Source organism: Phaseolus vulgaris, chromosome 1 (genome assembly GCF_000499845.2).
Source record: "Phaseolus vulgaris cultivar G19833 chromosome 1, P. vulgaris v2.0, whole genome shotgun sequence".
Taxonomy (NCBI): Eukaryota; Viridiplantae; Streptophyta; class Magnoliopsida; order Fabales; family Fabaceae; genus Phaseolus; species Phaseolus vulgaris.
In genome coordinates this window covers 418566-439883 of record NC_023759.2, presented here as the reverse complement: position 1 = coordinate 439883, position 21318 = coordinate 418566, and the positions used below count along the sequence as shown (strand labels likewise).

The 21318-nt window shown below is 24.1% G+C and overlaps 5 protein-coding genes across 6 annotated transcripts; 1 reads left to right on the top strand and 4 right to left on the bottom strand.

The window, feature by feature from the left end:
• The first annotated feature begins 658 nt into the window (after window positions 1-658).
• On the top strand, window positions 659-1821 carry LOC137816336 (gibberellin-regulated protein 11-like). The gene is made up of 3 exons (XM_068619432.1): window positions 659-792; window positions 1256-1316; window positions 1391-1821. The coding sequence occupies exons 1-3, from the start codon at window positions 715-717 to the stop codon at window positions 1570-1572; spliced, it is 321 nt and encodes a 106-aa protein (XP_068475533.1). The 5' UTR covers window positions 659-714; the 3' UTR covers window positions 1573-1821.
• Window positions 1822-3757: 1936 nt separating this feature from the next.
• On the bottom strand, window positions 3758-4286 carry LOC137815398 (gibberellin-regulated protein 11-like). The gene is made up of 3 exons (XM_068618540.1): window positions 4209-4286; window positions 4021-4060; window positions 3758-3939 (listed from the first exon to the last, which is right to left on the bottom strand). Exons 1-3 carry the CDS (start codon window positions 4284-4286, stop codon window positions 3758-3760), a joined length of 300 nt encoding a protein of 99 aa, XP_068474641.1.
• A 2704-nt stretch (window positions 4287-6990) lies between these two features.
• LOC137815397 (gibberellin-regulated protein 11-like) lies at window positions 6991-7560 on the bottom strand. Its single transcript, XM_068618538.1, has 3 exons — window positions 7454-7560; window positions 7263-7302; window positions 6991-7180 (listed from the first exon to the last, which is right to left on the bottom strand). The coding sequence occupies exons 1-3, from the start codon at window positions 7529-7531 to the stop codon at window positions 6999-7001; spliced, it is 300 nt and encodes a 99-aa protein (XP_068474639.1). The 5' UTR covers window positions 7532-7560; the 3' UTR covers window positions 6991-6998.
• A 3471-nt stretch (window positions 7561-11031) lies between these two features.
• Window positions 11032-11595, bottom strand: LOC137815396 (snakin-2-like). The gene is made up of 3 exons (XM_068618537.1): window positions 11504-11595; window positions 11312-11351; window positions 11032-11229 (listed from the first exon to the last, which is right to left on the bottom strand). The coding sequence occupies exons 1-3, from the start codon at window positions 11579-11581 to the stop codon at window positions 11048-11050; spliced, it is 300 nt and encodes a 99-aa protein (XP_068474638.1). The 5' UTR covers window positions 11582-11595; the 3' UTR covers window positions 11032-11047.
• A 2854-nt stretch (window positions 11596-14449) lies between these two features.
• Window positions 14450-21294, bottom strand: LOC137816333 (snakin-2-like). Of its 2 annotated transcripts, none has more exons than XM_068619428.1 (3): window positions 21093-21294; window positions 20903-20942; window positions 14450-14631 (listed from the first exon to the last, which is right to left on the bottom strand). In XM_068619428.1, exons 1-3 carry the CDS (start codon window positions 21168-21170, stop codon window positions 14450-14452), a joined length of 300 nt encoding a protein of 99 aa, XP_068475529.1. In that variant the 5' UTR covers window positions 21171-21294. The 2 variants fall into 2 exon arrangements, with proteins under 2 accessions (XP_068475529.1, XP_068475528.1); XM_068619427.1 differs by lacking the exon at window positions 14450-14631 and adding an exon at window positions 20353-20807 and having other exon boundaries at window positions 21093-21289.
• Window positions 21295-21318: the final 24 nt, after the last annotated feature.

Sequence of the window (21318 nt, the reverse complement as noted above, 5' to 3'; positions counted from 1 at the left end):
TTTTTTTACTACACTCTTAAAAAATAATGTAATGATTTCAATATAAACTATTTTTTATTATCTTAATTGTTATTTTCAATTCCTAGTGCTAAACAGACCATGATTAAGAGTAAGAACAAAAAGAATACTAACAAAATTATCAGAATCTACAATTAACAATTTTTCTTTGCATAAATTAAAATCAAATAGGTCTATATTTGTATAAACTTCAAATCTATTTAAATTTAAATTTTTGTACAAAAGGGCACCCGTTTTTTTTTCGTGAAAAATATATTTTATATTTGTATCTTTTGACGAATAGGCACAAATTTTCAGACTTACTTCTTTTAATAAATAAAACACATAAGTTTACAAATCATTAAGAAATTAAACTTGACATAATTTTACAAATCATTAAGAAATTAAACTTGACATAATTTTACAAATCTTCCATACCATGGATACATGTATTGCTTATTCTTTTGCAAAAAATAATACAATTTTGATTACTTTACAAATCTCAAAGACGTTTATAATTTAAAACTTTAACAAAAGAAAAAGGGGACCCACCACTTTAATGGAATAGAAGTGTTTAACGCGTGGTAATAAATGCAACAACATTTCCCTCATTCAACTCTTCCATGCAACTCTTTGGCTATAAATACAACCACACTTCTTTTCCTCTCTTCATTCATATAACAACTCACAAAGCCTTCTCATTCTCATCTTCAACTCATGGCCATTTTCAAAGCTCTCTTAGCTTCAATCCTCATTTCTCAAGTCATTGTGATTCTTGTAGAATCAGATTCAATGGTAAACCTCTAAATTTTTCTTTTATATATATATTGTTATATAATTTTCTTTCAGTTGAAAATCACACATCGATTATAGATTTAAGACATTTCATAGTTTATAAGTGAATGAAAACTTCACTTCACTTTATATGTCGGTTGTGTTAGACTTAAAATACATTTTTTAATACTTTTTATTTCATACAAATCATATTATTACGTTGGTGATTGCAGTTGGTGCTGCATGATTTAAAATCAGTGTTAGTGGGTGTCATAGATATATAAAACGTTAGATGTTTTTTCTTACCGTTTGTGTATTCTGTATAAAGATTGAAATATTTCTGAAATATCTACTTTTATTCATTTATTATTTGCTGATAAAAAAATATTATTAGGTTGAAATTGTGTTTTTCCTCTATCTTTGTTTTTTCCAATCAACCTTCAAAATGACTTGTTTGATGTTTTTGTTTTCTTAAACATCACAGGTAATCAAGAACATGGTAGAGGGACCAAGTCCTAACCCTTCTCCTTCACCTCCAACCATAAGTGAGTTAACTTTAGGGTTTATCTTTGATGTTGTATAGTTCATATTTTGATAAGTATTTTTGTTATATATGTAGATTGTGATGGTGAATGCAGTAGAAGGTGTGAATTATCATCAAGACCAAATCTATGCAAGAGGGCATGTGGAACATGTTGTGAAAGGTGCAATTGTGTGCCTTCGGGTACTAATGGTCACTATGAAGAGTGTCCATGCTATGCAAATATGACTACTCATGGAGGAAGACACAAATGTCCTTAATTAATCACTTTTATTGTCTTCTATATATCGATATAAATTAGTTTGGTTGTTCAGCACTAATGTATTAGATCTCATCAGAATTTCGCAGTTAAGTATGTTTGGATGAGAATAGTACTAAGATGGGTAACCTCCTAGAAAGTTATTGTGTTACACCTAAAAAAAATAGTTTGATTGTTTATCATGCACTTTTGGTGCTACATAGTTACTTGTTACTAAAGTGAAGTTTCACCTTGCTTTGTTTTCAAGAAATTTTTTCTCTTCTTTCTTTCATGTCTTAAAAGATACAAAAGGAAAAAAAACATGTTTTCTAAAGATGCAATATTAGATAGTTGAATTCATCTAAAAGTTGATACTTAATTATATATTAATTATATATCAAAGTTAAAACTTTTAGAACTATACATATTTTTTTGGTGAACCAAGATTTTACTTTATAAAATTAGTCATCTAATCAACTTGCACACAAAGATTAATTTTGGACAGATCTTACTTAGCTATTATACCAAAATCCTTTGCCCTTCAATAGTAAAAATTTAAATCAAATGTTTTATCTACTTACATATATATCTTGTCACTTTAAAATATAAAAAAGTATATATATATATAATTATTTTTATTTAAGTATTATTGAGATGAGAAAAATATTATTGGGATAAACGATTCCGTAAAAGCTAGTAAGATTTTCTGAATAAAACCTAGTGATACATTAAAAAAACCATTACTTTTAATATATTAATTTAGTCATGTAATTTTAAAAAAATCTTTGATTATCATTACATTTTCTTCAAATTAAACAATTATAGATCATATATTTTTTAAAAATGAATTAAAAAAGTTAGGTGAGTGGTAAATGAGGTATATATCCAAATTATATATCAGCATCTACATCAATGTATGTAATTTTTGGACTTGGGAAATTGTTGAAAATGTAATTGAGTCAATGACCCAATCACATCATGAATCAAAGTTAGAATTTTGCACTTTGCTTCAAGCTGAAAATTTATTTTCCTTTCCTTTGGGGTTAAGTCTTGAGTCTTGAACAATGATTTCTTTTAAGCAACTTATCTGACCAAAATTGGAGGTAACATTAATAATAATAAAAAATTTAAATATAAAAAAAAATTATTTTAAAAAAAAAATTAATTTAATTAATATAATAAATAATTATTTTTTATTTTTTTAAAAAAATATTTAATGATTTTCTTTTTAGTTTTACAAGATATTCCTCCATTCCAATATGGGGGCTAGTAATGTTGATTACCATAACTTGGTGCAGGTTTTTGTCACCCTCACCCACAAACAACTTCTTCCAACCTAATTCCCTTTTAATAACATAAATAAATATCTTTAAAAACCACAATTGTTTACGCAGAATGATTTTGAAAATTCTAAATTTGAATTTCTTAGAGATAATGAAGAAACCAGTTTTTATTTTTTTTAATAAAAAAACAAGATGTCTAAATGATGATTTTTTAGCTAGCTATACCGAAAAGTTTAGGAAGTTAGAATATACTTCTTTATAATAATTTTAAAAGAGAGAAAAATAAATTTAATTTATGCATAAATTAAAAATTTGATAAATCATATAAAAAATTTCATTTTTATTATTATAAAAGAAAGCTAATTTTATTTTTTAAAATATTTATAATTTTTTTTTCCTGATATGCCTTTGTTCACATTTGATTTCCTTTATTGTGCTCTAACCATTTCTTAAAGAAATATTTCTCTACATTTTTTTTATCCAATGTTTGTTTAGTTTAGTTTCGAAAAGTTGAAAATGAATTACCTTAGTGAGAACTCTATTATAATAATTTTTTATTTTTTAAGACTCCTTCGCTGAATTTAGCTAGTTAAGAACAATATAATTTAAAAAAATAAATATTAAATACAAAATTAAATACGAAAAAATGGTATCATAGAGGGAATTACTATGAATAAAATGACGAAAATATAAAATAATAATTCTCATTGATATAACAATGAAACATTACAAGACAGACAAGTACATCTTATGAAAGAAAAGTAATCAAAAATAAGATTCACAACGTAGTACTTAATTTTAATTCTGTACTATCTAAATACTCATAATCACGTAGTGAAGACTTGATGGTTCAAAAGTATTAATATTATTACTTCACTCAAAAACACGTTATATATATAATATTAAATTTATGCATGATGAAGCCTAAGGGCATTTGCGTTTGCCATCATGAGTAGTTAACCTAGCATAACATGGACACATTCCTTGGTGTCCAGAAGTACCGGGTGGGACGCAGTTGCAGCGTTGACAACAAGTTCCACAAGCTCTTTCGCAGAGATTTGGATGAGATGATAAACTACACCTCACACCACATGCTTGATTACAGTCTGAACATCAAAATATGTATTCATTATACTTAACTCAATTTCTATTATTAGTTCATAAAAAAATGTGTATATATGTATTACCTATCTGCTGAAGAAGAGAACCCTGCATTTGTTCTTGCACCTGCAGTTCCCCAAAACCATGCATAAATTGGTTAGTTAATCCTAGTTGAAACAATTAAAAAAACCAACTTATCTTTGGTTCATATTGTTATATGAAATGATCGATAAAGAAAAAAACAAAACAAGCAAAGTATTTGAATCTTTTATACCGATTGATGAGCATCAACGAGATGAAGCAGGAGAAGCAAGGCAAGAAGGGAAGCAAGTATGAGCTTAGAAAGAGCCATGGCTAAAGGTAACTGTGAGTTTAGATGGAGATGTGTATGTGTATTGTTATTGGAATGAAAAGCATGAAGAAGGGTATTTATAGTTGTGTGAGGTATGAAGAGAAGGTGATCATTACTATAATGATGACAATAATTGTTAATTTGTATTTTTTTATTAAAAACAGAATTATTATTATTATTATTAGCATTAACCAAATAATACAAATTAAATTAATATTATATTTATATTTAATTTAGCATTATTTTAATTGATATAAAAAATAATTAAAAAATAATATAATAATTAATGATGAATTAATGTGAGAGCCCATATTTAAATATCAACTTAAATAACCAGAATATGTTTCAGTCTAATAAATTTTTAAAAATAAACTCTAATAAATTATCATCAATAACAATCAATTTGTAATCCATTATATAATGTTATTTATTAAATAATATCAGCTTTTAAATGTTAACAAATACTGATTTTAAATGTTAAAATAAAATTTTAAATTAAATATTTTTATATTTTTATATATCTTATTTACTTTAAAATATATAAATACCATATATATTATTTTTAAATATTATTGAGATGAGAAAAATAGTATTGGGATAATCATCCCATAAAAGCTACTCGAATTTTTTACAAAACCTGGTGAAAGATAAGAAATATTTGTTATATATCAATGTAGTTATACAAACAATTCATATAGTAGCATCAACAACATTTACAAGAACTTTTGGTGATGGAAGGACTCAAACTGTTACAAATTAGGTATATGAAGGATAATATGTTGCTCATTTATGAGTAAAAAAATTGTGATTTTGCAAAAATTATAGTAGAAAACAAATGTGGCTAGAGATATTTTAACATATAAGATATTTTAAAATGTTGATATCATCAAAATACACATTTAACATTAGTATTCTCTAATAATTAAAAGCAGATATTATTTAATAAATAAATAACTTTATATGTCATAGATTACAATTATTATTGATGATAATTTATTAGAGTTGATTTTTAAAAGTTATACATAGTGTTGGTTAGATTTATGCTAATTTATTAAAGTTGATTTTTAAATATGGATTCTCATATTAATTTACCATTAATTATTAAATTAATTTTTAATTAATTTTTTTATTTTTTTATTACTTATTTTCTATTTACTCAAAAGGAGCAATTAAAATGATATCAAAATCCGAAACATTTTGAAAAGCAATATTATACCTCATTTTTTACTATATTCTATTCTTCAATTCATTTATCCTAGCAGAACATCTCATTAATTACAACTCCCATCAATATCAAAACATATTATACATTAATAAATGAAATTAATATTTGATTTAATGTTAATTTAATTGATACAAAACTTTTTAATTAAAAATTAAGTTAATAATTAATGATGAATTAATATGAGAGGTAATATTTAAAAACCAACTTTAATAAATTTGCATAACTCTACTCAACACTACATAGGGTGAACTTTTGAAAATCAACTCCAATAAATTATCATCAATAATAATTTTAATCTATGCCATATAACGTTATTTATTTATTAAATAATAGCAACCTTTTTTTTAATTGTTTCTTATTGACTTTAATGTATTTATATATCTTATTTGCTTTAAAATATATAAAATCCATATATTATTTTTAAATATTATTGAGATGAGAAAAATAATATTAGAACAGACAATCTCTGAAAGCTAGACAGAATTTTTAATAAAACTGATGAAAGAGAAAAAACCTTATTTTTTATATATTAATTTTGTCATATAAATAGCTCATAGTATATATACAAAAATATAGTCATATAAATAGCTGATAATATAAATAAAAAACTATTCATAAAAATAGATGATAATATATAAAAAAAAAATTAGTCATATGTGTTCGGAATTATTCCATATGTAACATATGTAATGCACACAAAAACAAAACCAGGTTTGGTTGCTTTTTACTTTTGTTTTTAATTTTAGTTTTTATTTTTTATTTTTAAAAAGAAGTTAAATTGTTTTTCATCGAAACTCACAATTATTTTTTTATTAAATTGAACAGACTAAAAAATAATCAGATTTACCTAGGAAGATAATCCAACACTTTATCAACTAATCTTTGTTATTTTTATTATCTATTTACATTAAAAAAATTGTAGTCATAATATATACACACGTGTGTATTTTTTTAAAAAAACAATTAGTGATATATTTGTAATTTTTAATGATATATGATTAAAACAATTTTTATTTAAACGTGTAAGAAATGATCCATGTTTGTTTGGTTTCGAGGTAATAAAAATGAATTACGTTAGTGAAGAACTTTATCATAACAACTTTTTATTTTCAAAAGACTGCTTCTTCTATATGCTGAATTTAGCGAGCTAAGAACAACATAATTTTAAAAAATAAATATTAATTACAAAATCAAACACTAGAAGATGGTATCATAAGATAAAATGATGAAAGCATCAAATAATAATTCTCATTGATATAACGATGAAACATTACAAAGAAGACAAATACACCTTATAAAGAAAAAGTAATCTGAAATTCACTACGTAGTTCTTAATTTTGTAGTATCTTAATACACATAATCACGTAGTGAATACTCGATGATCCAACAATAATTGAAAAAAAATGGTTCAATAATAATAATATTATTATTATTATTAATTCACTCAATAACACGTTATATAATATGAAATTTATGCATGATGTAGTCTAAGGACACTTGCGTTTGCCATCATGAGTAGTTAACCTAGCATAGCAGGGACACATTTCTTGGTTTCCAGAAGTACCAGGTGGGACGCAGTTGCAGCGTTGACAACAAGTTCCACAAGCTCTTTCGCATAGATTTGGATGAGATGATAAATGACACCTCACACCACATGCTTGGTTACAGTCTGAATATCAAAACATGTATTCATTATACTTAACTCAATTTCAAATTATTAGTTCATAAAAAAATGTGTATATATGTATTACCTATCTGCTGAAAAAGAGAACCTTGCATTTGTTCTTGCACCTACGGTTCCCCCAAAATCATGCATAAATTGGTTAGTTAACCCTAGTTGAAACAACTCAAGAAAATCAACCTAACTTTGGTTCATATTGTTATATGATATGATCAATAAAGAAAGAAAACAAAACAAGCAAAGTATTTGAATCTTTTATACCGATTGATGAGCATCAACAAGATGAAGCACGAGAAACGAGACAACAAGGGAAGCAAGTATGAACTTAGAAAGAGCCATGACTAAAGGTAATTAACTATGGAGTTTAATTGAAGATGTGTATGTGTATTGTTATTGAAATGAGAAGCATGAAGAGGGGGTATTTATAGTTGTGTGAGGTATAAAGACAATAATTGTTAAATTTTTTATTGAAGACAAAATTATTATTATTATTATTAACATTAACCAAATAATACAAATTAAATTTATGTTAACTTTATCTTTACATTTGATTTAATGTTAATTTAATTGATATAAAAAAAATCATTTAATAATTAATGATGAATTAATACGAGAACCAATATTTAGATATCAACCATAATAATCAACATCCGTCTAACTCTTATAATTTGTTAAAAATCAACTCTAGTAAAATATTATCAATAACAATCAATTTGCAATCCATTGTATATAATGTTATGCTATTTATTTATTAAATAATACCAGCTTTTAAATGTCAGCAAATACTAATTTTAAATGTTAATTTTCATGATAATAAAATTTTAAATTAAATATTTTTAAACACTTATATATCTTATTTACTTTAAAATATATAAAATCCATATATACTTTTTTTAAAAAATATTATTGAGATGAGAAAAATAATATTGGGATAATGATTCCGGAAAAGCTAGTCAGAATTTTTGACAAAACTTGGTGAAAGATAAGAAACATTATTGTTTATATATCAATGTATTTATATAAACAACTAATATAGTAACATCAACAACATGTACAAGAACTTTTGGGGATGGAAGGACTTAGATTGTTAAAAATTAGGTATATGAAAGATAATATGTTGCTCATTTATGATTAAAAAAACTTTGGTTTTGCAAAAATTATATAAAAAAACAAAGTGTGGTTGCAAATATTTTAACATATAAAATATTTTAAAATGTTAATATCACAAAAATATACATTTAACATCAGTATTCTCTAGTTATTAAAAACTGATATTATTTAATAAATAAAAAACAATAAATAACGTTATATGCCCTTAGATTACAAATTATTATTGATGATAATTTATTAGAGTTGATTTTTAAAAGTTCTACATGGTTTGTTAGACTTATCCTAATTTATTAAAGTTGATTTTTAAATATTGATTTTCATATTAATTTATCATTAATTATTAAATTAATTTTTAATTTAATTAATTAATTTTTACATCTTTCACAGTCCCAGATTTCTTCCTTATTTTCTATTTCCTCAAAAGGAAAAATTCAAAACATTTTGAAAAGCAATATTATCCAACTCCTAAATCGTGAATTGTTAACCTCCTATTTGAGTATAACTTTAATACCTCATTTTTTACCATATTAGATTTTTCAATTCATTTATCATAGCATAACACCTCATTAATTACTGCTCCCAACAATATCAAAGCATATTATACATTAATAAATGAAATTAATATTTGATTTAATGTTAATTTAATTGATACAAAACTTTTTAATTAAAAATTAAGTTAATAATTAATGATAAATTAATATGAGAGTTATTATTTAAAAATCAACTCCAATAAATTATCATCCATAATAATTTGTAATCTATGCTTGTTAAACGTTATTTATTTATTAAGTAATATCAGTTTTTTTATGATGTTTCTTATCAGCTCTTATGTACTTATATATTTTATTTGCTCTAATATGTATAAAAATTATATATAATTATTTTTAAATATAATTGAGAAGAGAAAAATAATATTGGGACAGAAGATCCAAAAAGTTAGACAGAAATTTTAACAAAACTAATGAAAGATAAGAAACATTATTTTTTATAAATTAATTTAGTCATATAAATAGCTGATAGTATATAAAAAAATATAATCATATAAATAGCTAATAATATATATATATATAATTATTCATAGAAATAGTTGATAATATATAAAAAAATTCGTCATATGTGTTCGGAATTATTCCATGTATAATTGTCATGAAAAAAAAACCTCGTTTGGTTGTGTTTTACTTTTGTTTTTAATTTTAGTTTTTATTTTTTTATTTTTCAGATGAAACTAAATTGGTCTTCATCGAGACTCACAATTATTTTTTTTATTAAATTGAACAGACTAAAAAAATTAATCAGATTTACCTTGGGAAAATAATCCAACATTTTATCAACAAATCTTTGTTATTTTTATTATAATCATAATAAAAATTATAATCATAATACATACACACGTGTGTAATTTATTTATTTTTAAATAGTTATATATTTTTAATTTTTAATGATATATAATTAGAATAATTTTATTCAAACATGTAAGAAATATTTGTCTACTCCTTTAAAATTTGATCCATGTGTTTATTTGGTTTTGAAAGTGTGAAAATTAATTACGTTAGTGAATGAAGAACTCTGTCATAACTTTTTATTCTTTTTATTTTTAAAGACTCATTCTACTATGCTGAACTTGGCGGGTAAAAACAACATACTTGTGAAAAAATAAATATTAAATACAAAATCAAACATGGTATTATAGAGAAAATTATTATGAATAAAATGATTAAAATATAAAATAATAATTCTCATTGATATAACGATGAAACACTACTAAGATACACCTTAGAAAGGAAAAGCCGTATAAAGAAAAAGTAATAAAAAATTCACAACGTAGTTCTTAATTTTGTAGTTTGTATTATCTAAATACACATAATCTTGAAGTGAAGACTTGATAATCCAACAATAATTGAAAAGTTTAGGAAGTTAGAATATACTTCTTTATAATAGTTTTAAATGACAGAAAAAAATCTTAAAATAAATTTAATTTATGCATAAATTAAAAATTTGATAAATCATATAAAATAATCATTTTTATTATTATAAAAGAAAGCTAATTTTATATTTAAAAATATTTATAAAAAAATTGTCCTCGTATACCTTTGTTCGCTTCCACTTTAAGGGAAAGATGTGTTATTCAACTAATCTTTGTTATTTTTATTATCTATTTACAATAAAAAAATATAGTCATAATATATACACATGTGTGTATTTGTTTTAAAAACAATTAGTGATATATTTTTAATTTTTAATGATATATAATTAAAATAATTTTTAAACGTGTAAGAAATATTCGTCTATTCCTTTAAGATTTGATCCATGTTTGTTTGGTTTCGAGAGTATGGAAATGAATTTTGAAGAACTCTATCATAATAACTTTTTATTTTTAAAGACTACTTCTTCTTGTTGAATTTAGCCAACTAAAAACAACATAATTTGAAAAAATAAATATTAAGTACAAAATCAAACACTAGAAGATGGTATCATAGGATAAAATGATGAAAGTATGAAATAATAATTCTCATTAATATAACGATAGAACATTACAAGACAGACAAATACACCTTATAAAGGAAAAGTAATCTGAAATTCACTACGTAGTTCTTAGTTTTGTGGTATCTAAATACACATAATCACGTAGTGAATACTCGATGATCCAACAATAATTGAAAAAATGGATTCAATATTATTATTATTATTATTAATTCACTCAAGAACACGTTATATATATAATATGAAATTTATGCATGATGTAGTCTAAGGACACTTGCGTTTGCCATCATGAGTAGTTAACCTAGCATAGCAGGGACACATTTCTTGGTTTCCAGAAGTACCAGGTGGGACGCAGTTGCAACGTTGACAACAAGTTCCACAAGCTCTTTTGCATAGATTTGGATGAGATGATAAATGACATCTCACACCACACGCTTGGTTACAGTCTGAACAATCAAAACATGTATTCATTATACTTAACTCAATTTCAAATTATTAGTTCATAAAAAAAGTGTATATATGTATTACCTATCTGTTGAAAAAGAGAACCCTGCGTTTGTTCTTGCACCTGCGGTTCCCCCAAAACCATGCATAAATTGGTTAGTTAACCCTAGTTGAAACAACTCAAGAAAATCAATCTAACTTTGCTTCATATTGTTATATGATATGATCCATGGAGAAAAAAACAAAACAAGCAAAGTATTTGAATCTTTTTTATACCGATTGATGAGCATCAACGAGATTAAGCAGGACAAGCGAGACAAGAAGGGAAGCAACTATGAGCTTAGAAAGAGCCATGGCTAAATTGTGGAGTTTAGATGGAGATGCGTATGTGTATTGTTATTGGAATGAGAAGCATGAAGAAGGGGTATTTATAGTTGTGTAGGTATGAAGAGAAGGTGACGAGTACTTGTAATGATGACAATAATTGTTAATTAGTATTTTTTTTATTAAAAACAAAATTATTATTATTATTAGCATTAGCCAAATAATACAAATTAAATTAATATTAAATTTATATTTATATTTAAATTTGGTTTAGTATTAATTTAATTGATATAAAAAAAATATAATAATTAATGATGAATTAATATGAGAGCCAATATTTAAATATCAACTTAAATAATCAGAATATGTCTCAATCTAATAAATTTTTAAAAATAAACTCTAATAAATTATCATAAATACCAATCAATTTGTAATCCATTATCTAATGTTATTTATTAAATAATATCATCTTTTAAATGTTAGCAAATACTGATTTTAAATGTTAATTTTCATGATAATAAAATTTTAAATTAAATATTTTTATATTCTTATATATCTTATTTACTTTAAAATATATAAATACCATATATATTATTTTTAAATATTATTGAGATGAGAAAAATAGTATTGGGATAATCATCCCAGAAAAGCTAGTCGAATTTTTGACAAAATCTGGTGAAAGATAAGAAACATTTTTTATATATCAATGTAGTTATACAAACAATTCATATAGTAGCATCAACAACATGTACAAGAACTTTTGGTGATGGAAGGACTCAAAATGTTAAAAATTAGGTATATAAAGGATAATATGTTGCTCATTTATGAGTAAAAACATTGTGATTTTGCAAAAATTATAGTAAAAAACAAAGTGTGGCTAGAGATATTTTAACATATAAGATATTTTAAAATGTTAATATCATCAAAATACACATTTAACATTAGTACTCTCTAATAATTAAATGCTGATATTATTTAATAAATAAATAACTTATATGTGATTGCAAATTATTATGGATGATAATTTCTTACCGTTGATTTTTAAAAGTTATACATAGTGTTGGTTAGGTTTATGCTAATTTATTAAAATAGATTTTTAAATATGAATTCTCATATTAATTTATCATTAATTATTAAATTAATTTTTAATTTTGTTATAATAATTAAATTAACATTACTCCATCAAAACCAAGTTTTTTACACCACCCACGTTCTCAGATTGTTTCCTTATTTTCTATTTCCTCAAAAGAAGCAATCAACATCATATCAAAATTCAAAACACTCTTAAAATTCCTAACATCCTATTTGAGTAGAACTTAATACCTCATTTTTTACCATATTTTATTCTTCAATTCATTTATCCTAATAGAACATCTCATTAATTACAACTCCCATTAATATCAAAACATATTATACATTAATAAATGAAATTAATATTTGATTTAATGTTAATTTAATTGATACAAAACTTTTTAATTAAAAATTAAGTTAATAATTAATGATGAATTAATATGAGAGGTAATATTTAAAAACCAACTTTAATTTGCATAACTCTACTCAACACTACTTAGGGTGAACTTTTAAAAATTAACTCCAATAAATGATCATCAATAATAATTTGTAATCTATGCTACATAACGTTTTATTTATTAAATAATAGCAACCTTTTTTTATAATTGTTTCTTATCAACTATAATGTATTTATATATCTTATTTGCTTTAAAATATATAAAATCCATATATAATTATTTTTAAATATTATTGAGATGAGAAAAATAGTATTAGAACAGACGATCTCTAAAAACTAGATAGAATTTTTAATAAAACTGATGAAAGAGAAGAAACCTTATTTTTTATATATTAATTTAGTCATATAAATAGCTCATAGTATATTTACAAAAATATAGTCATATAAATAGCTGATAAAATATATAAAAAAATTATTCATAGAAATAGATGATAATATATATATATATATATATATATATATATATATATATATATATATATATATGAAAAAAATTAGTCATATGTGTTCGGAATTATTCCATATATAATTGCCATGCGCACAAAAACAAAACCAGGTTTGATTGCTTTTTACTTTGGTTTTTAATTTTAGTTTTTATTTTTTATTTTTAAGAGAAGTTAAATTGTTTTTCATCGAAACTCACAATTATTTTTTTATTAAATTGAACAGACTAAACAAATAGTCAGATTTACCTTAGGAAGATAATCCAACACTTTATCGACTAATCTTTGTTATTTTTATTATCTATTTACAATAAAAAATTATAACACGTGTGTATTTTTAAAAAAAAACAATTAGTGATATATTTTTAGTTTTTAATGATATATAATTAAAACAATTTTTATTCAAACGTGTAAGAAATATTCGTCTATGATCCATGTTTGTTTGGTTTCGAGAGTATGAACATGAATTACGTTACTAAGAACTCTATCATAGCAACTTTTTATTTTTAAAGACTATTTCTTCTATGCTGAATTTAGCTAGCTAAGAACAACATAATTTGAAAAAATAAATATTAAGTACAAAATCAAACACTAGAAGATGATATCATAGAGGAAATTACTATGGATAAAATGATGAAAACATCAAATAATAATTCTCATTAAAATAACCATGAAACATTACAAGGCAGACAAATACACCTTATAAAGCAAAAGTAATCTGAAATTCACAACGTAGTTCTTAATTTTGTTGTATCTAAATACACATAATTCACGTTGTGAAGACTCGATGATCCAACAATAATTAAAAAAAAGGGGTTCAATATTATAATAATAATAATAATAATAATAATAATAATTATTATTATTATTATTATTAATAATTCATTCAAGAACACGTTATATTATGAAATTTATGCATGGTGTAGTTTAAGGACACTTGGGTTTGCCATCATGAGTAGTTAACCTAGCATAGCAGGGACACATTTCTTGATTTCCAGAAGTACCAGGTGGGACACAGTTGCAGCGTTGACAACAAGTTCCACAAGCTCTTTTGCAGAGATTTGGACGAGATGATAAACGGCACCTCGCACCACATGCTCCGTTACAATCTGAACATCAAAACATGTATTCATATACTTAACTCAATTTCAATTTATAGTTCACAAAAAAATGAAAATAAAAAGGCTTATGTATATATGTATTACCTATCTGCTAAAGAAGAGAACCCTGCATTTGTTCTTGCACCTGCGATTCTCCCAAAACCACGCATAAATTGGTTAGTTAACCCTAGTTGAAACAAATCAAGAAAATCAACCTAACTTTGGTTCATATTGTTATATGATATGATCCATAAAGAAAGAAAACAAAACAAGCAAAATATTTGAATCTTTTATACCGATTGATGAGCATCAACAAGATGAAGCAGGAGAAGCGAGGCAATAAGGGAAGCAAGTATCAGCTTAGAAAGAGCCATGACTAAAGGTAACTAACTATGGAGTTTAATTGGAGATGTGTATGTATATTGTTATTGAAATGAGAAACATGAAGAGGGGGTATTTATAGTTGTGTGAGGTATGAAGAGAAGGTGACAAGTACTATATTGATGAAAATAATTGTTAATTTGTACTTTTTTTATTGAAAACAAAATTATTATTATTAGCATTAACTAAACAATACAAATTAAATTTATGTTAAATTTATCTTTACATTTGATTTAATGTTAATTTAATTGATATAAAAAATTAATTAAAAAATAAAATTTAATAATTAATGATGAATTAATATGAGAGCCGATATTTAAATATGAACCATAATAATCCGTCCAACTCTAATATTTTTTTAAAAATCAACTCCAGTAAACTTGGTGAAAGATAAGAAACATTATTGTTCATATATAAATGTAGTTATATAAACAACTAATATAGTAACATCAACAACATGTACAAGAACTTTTGGTGATGGAATGACTCAGAATGTTAAAAATTAGGTATATGAAGGATAATATGTTGCTCATTTATGATTAAAAAAACTTTGATTTTGCAAAAAATATAGAAGAAAACAAAGTGTGGCTACAAATATTTTAACATATAAGATATTTTAAAATGTTAATATCACGAAAATATACATTTAAAATCAGTATTCTCTAATTATTAAAAGCTGATATTATAACGTTATATGTCATAGATTAAAAATTATTATTGATGATAATTTATTAGAGTTGACTTTTAAAAGTTCTACATAGTGTTGTTAGATTTATGCTAATTTATTAAAGTTGATTTTTAAATATCGATTCTCATATTAATTTATCATTAATTATTAAATTAATTTTTAATTAAAAAAGTTGTATTAATTAAATTAATATTATCCTATTAAGATCAAGATTTTTACATCTTCCACAATCCCAAATTCCTTCCTTATTTTCTATTTTCTCAAAAGGAGCAATCAACATGATATCAAAATCCAAAACATTTTGAAAAACAGTATTATACCTCATTTTTTACCATATTCTATTCTTGAATTCATTTATCCTAGCAGAACTCCCCATTAATTACAACTCCCATCAATATTAAAACATATTATATATTAATAAATTAAATTAATATTCAATTTAATGTTAATTTAATTGATACAAAACTTTTTAGTTAATAATTAATGATGAATTAATATTTAAAAATCAACTTTAATAAATTTCCATAAGTCTATTCATTTTGAAAATCAACTCCAATAAATTATCATCAATTAATAATTTGTAATATCAGCTTTTTTTTATGAGGTTTCTTATCAGCTCTTATGTACTTACATATTATTTCCTCTAAAATATATAAAAAATTATATATAATTATTTTTAAATATATTTGAGATGAGAAAAATAATATTGGGACAGAAGATCCAAAAAAGTTAGGCAGAAATTTTGACAAACTAATGAAAGATAAGAAACATTATTTTTTATATATTAATTTAGTCATATAAATAGCTGATAGTATATAAAAAAATATATAATCATATAAATAGCTAATAATATATATAAAAAAATTATTCGTAGAAATAGTTGATAGCATATAAAAAAAATTTAGTCATATGTGTTCGGAATTATTCCATGTGTAATTGTCATGCGCAAAAAAAAAAACCCGGTTTGATTGCGTTTTACTTTTGTTTTTAATTTTAGTTTTTATTTTTTTATTTTTCAGATGAAGCTAAATTGGCTTTCATCGAGACTCACAATTATTTTTTTATTAAATTGAACAGACTAAAAAATAATCCAACACTTTATCAACAAATCTTTGTTATTTTTATTATAATCATAATAAAAATTATAATCATAATACATACACACGTATGTAATTTTTTTTTTTTAAATAGTGATGTATTTTTAATTTTTAATTATATGTAATTAGAATAATTTTATCTAAACGTGTAAGAAATATTTGTCTACTCTTTAAATTTTGATCCATATTTGTTTGGTTTTGAAAATGTGAAAATTAATTAAGTCAATGTAGAACTCCCTCATAACAACTTTTTATTCTTTTTGAATTTAGCCAGCTAAGAACAACATATTTATGAAAAAATAAATATTAAATACAAAATCAAACACCATAAGATGGTATTATAGAGGAAATTACAATGAATAAAATGATTAAAACATAAAATAATAATTCTTATTGATATAACGATGAAACATTACAAAGGTACACCTTATAAAGGAAAAGTAATCAGAAATTCACAACGTAGTTCTTAATTTTGTAATATCTAAATACACATAATCACGTAGTGAAGACTTGATGATCCAACAACAATTGAAAAAAGAGAGGTTCAATATTATTATTACTATTATTATTATTTGTTCGCTCAAGAAGACGTTATATATATAATATGAAATTTATGCATGATGAAGCCTAAGGACACTTGCGTTTGCCATCATGAGTAGTTAACCTAGCATAGCAGGGACACATTCCTTGGTTTCCAGAAGTACCAGGTGGGACACAGTTGCAGCGTTGACAACAAGTTCCACAAGCTCTTTTGCAGAGATTTGGATGAGATGATAAACTACACCTCACACCACATGCTTGGTTACAATCTGAACATCAAAACATGCATTCATTACACTGAACTCAATTTCAAATTATTAGTTCATAAAAAAATGTGTTTATATGTATTACCTATGTGCTGAAGAAGAGAACCCTGCATTTGTTCTTGCACCTGTGGTTCAGAACCAGGCATAAATTGGTTAGTTAATCCTAGTTGAAACAACTCAAGAAAATCAACCTAACTTTGGTTCGTATTGTTATATGACATGATCCATAAAGAAAGAAAACAAAACAAACAATGTATTTGAATCTTTTTATACCGATTGATGAGCATCAACGAGATGAAGCAGGAGAAGCGACGCAAGAAGGGAAGCAAGTATGAGCTTAGAAAGAGTCATGACTAAAGGTAACTATGGAGTTTAATTGGAGATGTGTACGTGTATTGTTATTGGAATGAGAAGCATGGTGAGGGGTATTTATAGTTGTGTGATATATGAAGAGTAGGGGGTGAGTACTATAATGATGACAATAATTGTTAATTTGTATTTTTTTTATTGAAAACAAAATTATTATTATTATTAGCATTAACCAAATAATACAAATTAAATTAATATTAAATTTATATTTACATTGATCTAATGTTAATTTAATTGATAAAAAAAAATAATAAAAATAATATAATAATTAATGATGAATTAATATGAGAGTCAATATTTAAAAATCAACTTTAATTATCAGCATCCGTCTAACTCTAATAATTTTTAAAAATCAACTCTAATAAAATATCATCAATAACAATCAATTTGTAATCCATTGTATATAATGTTATCTATTTATTAAATATTATCAACTTTTAAATGTTAGCAAATACTGATTTTAAATGTTAATTTTCATGATAATAAAATTTTAAATTAAATATTTTTATACACTTATATATCTTATTTACTTTAAAATATATAAAATTAATATATAACTATTTTTAAATATTATTGAGATGAGAAAAATAGTATTAAGATAATGATCCCGAAAAAATTAGTCAGAATTTTTTCTTTTATTGAATAACAGAACCACTAACATTACCTTTTATATATCAATGTAGTTATATAAACAACTAATATAGTAGCATCAACAACATGCACAAGAACTTTTGGTGATGGAATGACTCAAAATGTTAAAAAATAAGGTATATGGAGGATAATATGTTAGTCATTTATGAGTAAAAAAAACTGTGATTTTGCAAAAATTATAGAAGAAAAAAAAAGTGTGGCTAGAGATATTTTAACATATAAGATATTTTAAAATGTTAATATCATAAAAATACACATTAAACATCAGAATTCTCTAATAATTAAAAACTTATATTATTTAATAAATAAATAACCTTATATAGCATAGATTACAAATTATTATTGATGATAATTTATTGGAGTTGATCCTACATAGTGTTGGTTAGACTTTTGCAAATTTATTAAAGTTTTTTTTAATATTGATTCTCATATTAATTTATCATTAATTATTAAATTAGTTTTTAATTATTATTTTTTCTATTAATTAAATTAACATTACCCCATCAAAACCAAGACTTTTACATATCTCACAGTTCCAGTTTGCTTTCTTATTTTTTATTTCCTGAAATACGTGGAATGAAGAGTGCATGCGTAACATTAGTATATATAAAAATAATTTAATCATATAAATAGCTGATAACATATATAAAAGAAATATTCATATAAATAGCTGATAATATATATATAAAAAATCATTAATATGAATAGCTGATAATATATATATAAAAAATACTCATACGTGTTCGAAATTATTCTATGTGTAATTGCCATGCGAAAAAAACAAAACTTTGTTTGGTTGCTTTTATGTGTGAGTCAGCAGCAGTCAACATCATCACCGATTGCTATTTGTCACGTATGTTCCTTTTTTTTAGTTTTAAGCAAATTTTACTTTCGTTTTCATTTTTTCTTTTTATTTATTTTTATTTTTATGATGAAGCTAAATTCCTTTTCATCGAAACTCACAATTATGTTTTATTAAAATTCAAATAAATTTAATTGATTAAATTATTTCACCTTTTATTAAAATGCTAGGAAAAAACCAAATTCCAATAAAAATTATTCTTGTTATAACCTTAATACATATCATAAGATTCTTCAGACTTTATAAAATTTGCGAAACAAATTAAATCTAAACCTTTGAAACAATTTATTAAAATAGTCAGGATCGAAAATTATATTTTAAAAACTAAAAAGGAAAAGCAAAAATTAATGAAAAAAATGTTAAGTTCTCTCAATTTAAAAAAAAAAACTAAATTAGCTTAACAAATTTGGAAGAATCAAGATTACACGTATATACCAAATTGAACAGATTAAAAAAATAATCAGATGTAACTTAGATAAATAATCAAACGCTTTCTCACCAAATCTTTGTTATTATCTATTTACAATAGAAAATTATAGTCATATTATATACACCCACGTGTGTAATTTTTTTAAAAACATAGTGATATGTTTTTCATGATACATAATTAAAACATTTTTTATTCAAAATGCGTAAGAAGTGTTCCCTACTTCTTTAAGATTCTATCCATGTTTGTATGGTTTTGAAAGTGTACAAATGAATGATGTTAATGAATAGTTCTATAATAACAACTTTTTATTTTTAAAAACACCTTCTATGTTATGTTATGCATAATTTAACCAACTAAAAACATCACAATTTGAAAAGTTGAATATTAAATATAAAGTCACATACAAGAACATGGTATCAATAGATGAAATTATTATGATAAAATGATGAAAGCACAAAACAATAGTTCTTATTGATATAAACGATTAAACATTACAAAGAAGGCAAGTACACCTTAAGGGAAAGTAATCAGAAAATCACAATAGTTTTTAATTTTGTAGTATCTAAATATACATAACGTCGTCAAGACTCGATGATTCAACAAGAATTGAAAAAAGTGTTTGATATTCTTTCACATCATTATTCTTTCACGCTTCACTCAAGAAGTCATTATTTTATGATGATTTCATATAATAATATGAAATTTATGCATGATGAAGTCTAGGGGCACTTGCGTTTGCCACCGCGAGTAGTTAAGCTAGCATAGCAGGGACACATTTCTTGGTTTCCAGAAGTACCAGGTGGGACACAGTTGCAACGTTGACAGCAAGTTCCACAAGCTCTTTTGCAGAGATTTGGACGAGATGATAAACGGCACCTCGCACCACATGCTCCGTTACAATCTGAACAACAAAACATGTATTCATATACTTAACTCAATTTCAAATTATAGTTAACAAAAAAATGAAATAGAAAGACTTGTGTATATATGTATTACCTATCTGCTGAAGAAGAGAACCCTGCGTTTGTGCCTGCACCTGCGGTTCCCCAAAACCATGCATAAATTAATTAGTTGATCCTTGTTGAAACAACTCAAGAAAACCAACTTATCTTTAATTCATATTGTTATATGATATGATCCATAAAGAAAGAAAACAAAACAAGCAAAGTATTTGAATCTTTTATACCGATTGATGAGCATCAACGAGATGAAGCAGAAGAAGCGAGGCAAGAAGAGAAGCAAGTATGAGTTTAGAAAGAGCCATGGCTAAAGAGACTATGAAGTTTGATTGGATTGGAATGAGAAGAATAATGAAGAAGAGGTATTTATAGTTGTGTGAAGAAAGAAGAGAAGGTGGTGAGTTTTATAATGATGATGATGATAATAGAATAATTGCTATAAATGTGGGAATA